Source organism: Podarcis melisellensis (genome assembly GCF_964234715.1).
Source record: "Podarcis melisellensis genome assembly, chromosome: 1".
Taxonomy (NCBI): domain Eukaryota; kingdom Metazoa; phylum Chordata; class Lepidosauria; order Squamata; family Lacertidae; genus Podarcis; species Podarcis melisellensis.
In genome coordinates, this window is record NC_138528.1 from 45,987,165 (window position 1) to 45,994,435 (window position 7,271).

Below are 7,271 nucleotides of genomic sequence, written 5' to 3' on the forward strand. Positions count from 1 at the left end.
GCACGCGGGAGGGGGGGAGGCGAGGTGGGGGCGAGGATCAGCTCAGCTCACTCCCCGAACACGAACTCATTCGCAGCCGCCAGGAGAAATGGGCGCTCCGGAACAGAGGTGCAACGAGAAAATCTGAGGAGGCGACGCAGGCAGGGGAAGAGTAGGCAAAGGAGCGCGCGGCAAATCGGGGGGACGGACGCCGAGCCACGCGCGCGCCGCGGCGACCCACCTTCCTCGCTGTTTACAGCCTAGGTACGCGAGCTCTTAAAGGCGCAGGCGGCGCTTTCTGATTAGGGGCAGGAACCCGGGAGGTGGGGGCTCTCCGGCGCCTGCGCTCGGCTGTGGGAGAGGAGCGGGCGGCGCCTGCCTCTGGCACGAGGGAGGCTTGTGCGGAAAACGCGCGGGGTTCCCGCGAAATGGGAGCTGCGCTGAGCGGCTGGAGCTGGGGCGCGAGGGCACGAAGCTCAGGGGGGCAGTGGCGGGACGGTTGAAGTCCAAAAGTTGGAGGGCATGATCGGTCCATTTGGTTTCAGAGCCCGAGAGCTGCCTTGCGCGGAGTCTCGTCGGTATTGTCCACATTGAGTGGCAGCAGCTGCTTTTCAGAGGTCATTACCGGCCCTACCAGGAGCTGTTGGGGGAATCCAGCCACCACGGGCAGGAGGGCAGCTGCTCCCCCCCAAATAAAATAAAACAAAAAGAATCAATACAAATCTGAGGTTCCGCCCTCCAACAAAAGTCTGTCCCCCCCCCCAAAACAAAAATCCTGTCTATGCCCATGGATCCAACCTGGGGCTTTTTGCATGCAGAGGCTTTTCTTTCGTCCTCAAATGGCTCTGGGTCTTTGGAAGGTATGTCCTTCTTGTCATAGAATCAAAGAATTATAGTGTTGGGAGCAAGCGTCATCTAGAACAACGCCCCCCAGTAGTAGTTGTTATTTTATTTATACCCTACTCATGTGGCCGGGTTTCCACAGCCACAGGGTGGCTTCCAGAAAAATATTAAAAATAAAAAAATGTCAAACATTAAAAAAAATCCTGCTACAGGGCTGCCTTCAGGTGTGTTCTAAAATTTGTGTAGTTCTTTTTCTCTTTGACAAGTGATGAGAGAGCGTTCCACTGGGAGGGTGCCACGGCCAAGAAGGCCTGGTTCCCTGTAACTTCACTTTCCACAGTGAAGGAACCTCCAGAAGACCCTCAGAAGTGGACCTTAGTGTCCAATAATCTCCTTCCTGTTCCCACTGCCATCATAGCCATCATCATGGAGATCATAGCCATCATGACTACTAGCCACTGATAGCCTTTTCCTCAATGCATTTGACCATCCCTTTTGTTGGCTCAGTTGTACACACTCTCCCATTCTTATCCACAACCCCCTCAAAACAGAGTCACAAGACTCTTCCAGTCCTACAAGTTCCACCCTGCCCAGGTCCTTGGCCATATTAACTTCTGCTTAAGGCTGTGTCCCCTGTGTTCCCCTATTTCCATTGTGACTGGATTCAAGTTGCCCAATTAAAGTGGATTTGGAGCTGTTGTGCAATGAACCACTCCCCCCCCCCAATAATTAGTTGTTTCTTGTGGTAAATAAAGTGACAAACTGCACTGGGAAATGTGGGGTAACATTTGTGACATGGCATGGTGGTGTAACCCCTCCACAAACAACTCAGATTGAATGCTCACTAAACAGCTGGTGCCTTATAACCTCTATGCAGACTTTGTGCAAACAGGTCAGGATGAATGCTTAAGCGCTCAGCAATTTAGTTCTCAAGGTGGCCTGTGGGAAACCTATAAGCAGGTCCTGAGCTCAACAACACAGTCTCTGCTGAAAGCGTATTCCTTAGTACAGGCATACTTGAAAGCCTCATTATCACCTCTTTCCCTTGCCAGAGCAAGGAGGCTCCATAAATTATCCCTGTGCTCCCAACTGGTGATGTCATTGCTCCTGCTCTGAAAATATCCCAAAGTTCTGCTTCCCTGTGTTCCCCCTTCATTATGCCACGGTTATTAACTACTACCAAAACCCAGCTGCCCAGCTGGAAAAACTTTGTCCCCCTCCCTTCAAGATTAGCAGTTCCCCCAAGCTACAACAACAACAAAAATGATATGAAGGACTTCCATATGCATATGTGTGCATACATGGACACGTGAGATAGATTGTTTGCAAATATAGGTTAATTGAAAGAAAGTAAAGGCTTGAGGGGTGTTTGCGTGTGTGTTTCTGCAACAAATAATGGTGTGTGTGGTAGAAACCAGAGACAGAACCTGTGAGCTTTAATCATATAAATTACTGATATGGTGTGTGGGTGTGTCATAGAAGTAAAAGAGACGAAAATCCTACTAGACTGCCGTTAGTCATCTTTTGCCAATTATCTCCAGTTCAGGTATAAAAGACTCAATCAGTCTCTTTGTTGATGGCATTTAATTGCATTTTGATGAATTCCATGCAATAAAATGCCCAGTGCTGGATTTTAGAGTATTCTCTTTGCCTAAGGAGGAAAAGGAAATTGTCCCAGGGAGTTAGCGATACTTTCATTATAATAGGTGTCAACACTTATCTGACATTGTCCACAACAAACAAGGCAAGCAGTTCCTACAAGGGCTTAAGGGGAAGATGGTAGTGCCAGGCAGATTTTCTCAAACATGGCAGGATTTACTAGTGCAGAAAAAGCTAGACAGATAAAGCCTGGAGAAGGAGATAAAATAAGTGGGTGGAAGCGCTTAAACAACAGATAAAGGAATTTTAGCATCAGCATAGCAGGGCTATAGACCATCCAGATAAAAGTCTCTGTGTTTTGCATTATAGACTTGTTACAAATGTCACATCCAAAACACACACACACACCTCTGGTTAGTCACAGCTAGTCTTACAATGTACTGTCTAACTGAGCAAACATTTTCTCTGCTCAAAAAGCTGCTGAAGAACATCAGTTTTACTATGTAGAGTATCTTCCTTTTGTATGATGGCTGGGCCAACGAACAGAGTGTCGATCTTGGACCTGAGACCCTGCTTCCAAAGTCAGGCTCAGCCATGAAGTCACATGATATCCACCATTGGCAAGTTGCTCTTAGTTTCCTGTTGGTAAAATGGATCTAGCAGAGATGGGGATGGGAGGGAGCCTTATTCCATGTTAGACCGTTTGTCTGTCCTAGCCTGGCATTGTCTCTACACAATCCCATATATAAAAATAATTTCAAATCTATTACAGACTGGGATAATATTCTTCACTTAAAATGTTTGTTTCCTCACAACAACTCTGTGAGGTAGGTTAGGCCGGGAGACTGTGACTGGCCCAAGGTCAGTTTCATAGCTGAGCAGGGATTTGAACCCTGGCCTCCCAGGTCCTAGTCCGATACTCTAACCGCTACACTATGCACACTCTCTTTTAAACATGATTGCAATCTCTCTGTTGCTCTTTGACCACCAGGGCCTTAGTCCCTGCATCCAGATCTTTTGTTTATTTGTTGTTTAAACCCAACAGTGCACATGCAGGGCATTTTGCAGCATGAGAATAATTAGAAAGTAGTCAGTATAAAGAGAAAGGAAAGTTTCTTACAGCCCTTTTTTATTTCAATCTTTACAGTACCCAGCCTCTTGGATAAGGGTGTTGTCGCGAGTGAATCTCCACCCCATCTCTCCCACTTCCTCATTCGTCACTTCTACAGGTGCTGCTACGTGCCCTTTGTCTTTGAGCTCTTTGCTCTCCTACTTTTAAGGGTCGCCAGGTTCTGGGAGATGGAGGGTCTGGAATGCTCTCTCATGATGATGAGTCAGCTGGGTGTTGTTCCGGCTCTTCCATGATTTCCCAACTTTTCCCTTCATCTGCCTCTGAGCTGTGACCTCCCTCAAACCCCTGTTGTAAATTTATACTGTCTTCCTCTTCATCCTCCCTGGAAGGGTCAGAGAGGGGAGGCAGTCTCCACCATTCCTCCTCTGCCCGGTCCCTGACAGGAGCATACAATCTAAAGTCTGGTGGAGCTGGGGTGAGAACAGAGGGAGGGGCGAAGCAAAGGTATCAAGGGATGAATGGGAGCCCAGGTAGTTTAATGTAAGCGTGTTGTTTTCTTGCAATTACTTAGTTTTAAAGAATTAAGGTACATCTCCTAAAGCAAAACAGAAGAAGAAGAAGAAGAAGAAGAAGAAGAAGAAGAAGAAGAAGAAGAAGAAGAAGAAGAAGAAGTAGTAGTCGTCTGGGCAGAGGGAGGGGGTTGGGTGATGACTAGGACAAGGATATATTCAGCCTTTCCTTGTCTGTGACTATCGACTTAGTCAGCATGTTTATGGCCACAAAAGACAGTGTTTGTTGACTTTAAGAGTTTTAAGGACACAATGCAAATGGGACGAAAAGTCTGTCCATGTCCAAACATGAATGGAAATGTCCACCAAGGTATTTATTGTAGAGACAAGCACATTCCAGGGCATGGCTGAGGCTTTTTTTCTTTAAAGTTAACCCTGGGTTGATTTTGAAACTCAGGTAGGTAGCATATACAGTGGTGCCTCGCAAGACGAAATTAATTCGTTCCGCAAGTCTTTTCGTCTTGTGAGTTTTTCGTCTTGCGAAGCACGGTTTCCCATAGGAATGCATTAAAAATCAATTAATGCGTTCCTATGGAAACCGCCTTCAGACCAGGTCCGGGGACAGTCTGTCCCCCGACCTCCTCTGAAGGCCGGCAGGGGGTGAAAGTCTTTGCTCCCCCCCCCCGCCTGCCTTCCCGGGAGAGCGGAGAAGCAGCGCTGCCTTCCCGCTCTCCCGGGAAGGCAGGCAGGGGGGAGCAAAGACTTTTGCCCCCCCGCCAGCCTTCAGAAGAGGTCCAGGACAGTCTTTGCTCCCCCCCGCCTGCCTTCAAAAGCCGTCCGGAGGCTTTTAAATCGCCCCGGGACAGTCCTGGGGCGATTTAAAAGCCCCCGGGAAGGCAGGCAGGGGGGGACAAAGACTTTTGCCCCCCGCCCGACTTCGGAAGAGGTCCTGGACCTCTTCTGAAGGCTGGCGGGGGGCAAAAGTCTTTGCTCCCCCCCGCCTGCCTTCAAAAGCCATCCAGGATAGCGGGAAGCGCTTCCTTGCTATCCCGGACTGCTTTTAAAATGCTGGCGGTGGGGAGCAAAGCCTTTCGGCCCCCGCCGGCCTTCCTGGAGGGGGGGGAAGGCTTTGCTCCCCACCGCTAGCATTTAGAAGAGGTCCCCGGAGATTTCCTTATGGGCTTTCTTCTTGCGAAGCAAGCCCATAGGGAAATTCGTTTTGCGAAGCGCCTCCAAAACGGAAAACCCTTTCGTCTAGTGGGTTTTTTGTCTTGCGAGGCGTTCGTCTTGCGGGACACCACTGTAGAATACCAAGCAGGGGAGTCTAGTCTATGGAGTAGACGTTTATTGGAGCAGCTATCTTATCATAGCCAACTTACAAGGCAGAGACCTGAGAAGGTGTTTGTGGATGAAGGTTTAGAAAGTACAGATTAAATGAGAGAGACAACTCACTCTGACCTGGGGGCAACCTGGCTTCTGTCAAAGGAGTGGTTGCCTAGGTCATCTGAATGCTTGCAGTGCAGTTTCAGAATGAGCCATCCTGATTCAGAGAAATACTAGACATGGACACAATACCTTACGCATTATGGCATCATCATCCAGTCTATGAAGAGGACTGTATAGATTTACCTGGGTAAATCCAATTCTTTGGGCAGAGAGGTAAGAGGGGGCAAATCCCAGCCACTGCATTGGCCAGTGTAACGTTTAAAAAAGCACAACATTTCACCACTCTCTACAAGGAGGCTGATTTTGCATTAAATAAGTGGAATCTTTTGTATGTGATATACATATTTCTAAACAATTGCCTAAACACTAAACACTTTAGAAACACTGGTTTCTAAATGATGAAGGCTGCAGTCTGAACAATGTACAGCTTATTTCCGGTTGTCTGGTAATGTTTTGGCATTTTTGTCTGTTTAAAATGAAGGTTGAGACTGGATCCTCCACTTTAAGATCAGCCACTCTCACCATTCATTTCATGTTTTAAATAATAGTTTGTCATGCTGTTCACCTTATATTCCAAGAAGGATTCCACTTTTTAAATTCACACTGGGAATAGATAGGATCAGTTGTTTTGTTGTGTTTTAGATCAGGCTTTATAAGTTTATTGTTCCTACTAGAAAGATCTGATACTGGCAAAATCTAATTAATACAATACAGCATTGTCTGCAGTCGACAATCAAATACTTGAAATTCACCTTGCTTCCTCACTGGGATGCATGGCAGCCATCTAATTAACAATGTCAAGCATTTGTGTACTGAGCTTGTATTGTTACAGCATATCCCCCGGCTTCCTTCATTGTTTTTCTTTCAGTGGTGCTCTGCCTTTGCCACCCACCTAACCCATCTTCATAGAAGACTAGAATCATAGATCTTGCAGAACTTGTTCTTGATGCGCAGAGAACAAGATTCCATTGCTTTCATATCTCTCCTAAGCTTCACAGGATGTCTCTTCTACAATTTTTGACGTCTTTAAAACCTGCCACTCATAGGTTTCTGGTGCCAAGAAATCAGACAACACATGGTTTGAGTTTGCCTCCTCTTGTGACTTCCTGTCTCATATTTTAATCTCTCAATTTCAACTGGATGCTTTCTTTTATTTCTGTCTTCTCATTTAAACTGTGTTGCAGTGTGACAACAGTATGCTATATTTTACCCTCAAGGATGGACTGCTGGAATATTTTAAACTCAGAAATTTTTATTATACCATATACTAATAAAGTAAGGTAAAGGACCCTTGGATGGTTAAGTCCAGTCAAAGGTGATTATGGGGTGCAGCGCTCATCTCGCTTTCAGGCTGAGGGAGCCGACGTTTGTCCACAGACAGCTTTCTGGGTCATGTGGCCAGCATGACTAAACCACCTCTGGCGCAATGGAACACCATGTCAGAAACCAGAGCGCATGGAAACGTTGTTTACCAGTATATACTAATAAACACAAACATATATATACACAATACAATACAATACAATACAATACAATACAATACAATAATAATATACTAATATTGTCAGGCTGCTGTCAGCAACTCCCAGCTGGTTGCAAGGAATGTACAAAGACAAGATATTGTTTCTTACCATCCACTTTTTAGTTGGTATTTACAGAAAGAGGCTATGGAATCCAGCCTCTTGGATAATGGCGTTGTCCCGAGTGAATCTCCACCCCCCATCTCTCCCACTTCCTCCTTCGTCATTTGCATTGTCACTCCTACGGGTGCTGCTACGTGCCCTCTGCCTTTGAGCTCTTTGCTCTCCTACTTTCAAGGCTCT

The 7,271-nt window shown here is 46.6% G+C and overlaps 1 protein-coding gene across 4 annotated transcripts in view; it reads left to right on the forward strand.

Annotated features, from left to right (window-relative positions):
- The window catches only part of MAP3K9 (mitogen-activated protein kinase kinase kinase 9), a 91,321-nt gene extending 84,657 nt beyond the window's left edge, over positions 1–6,664 (forward strand). For all 4 annotated transcript variants that reach the window (XM_081889654.1, XM_081889653.1, XM_081889655.1 and 1 more), the window contains exon 12: positions 6,317–6,664. In XM_081889654.1, coding sequence (XP_081745780.1) covers positions 6,317–6,344 — 28 coding nt within the window. In that variant the 3' untranslated portion in view covers positions 6,345–6,664. The remainder of the gene's footprint in view (positions 1–6,316) is intronic.
- Positions 6,665–7,271: the final 607 nt, after the last annotated feature.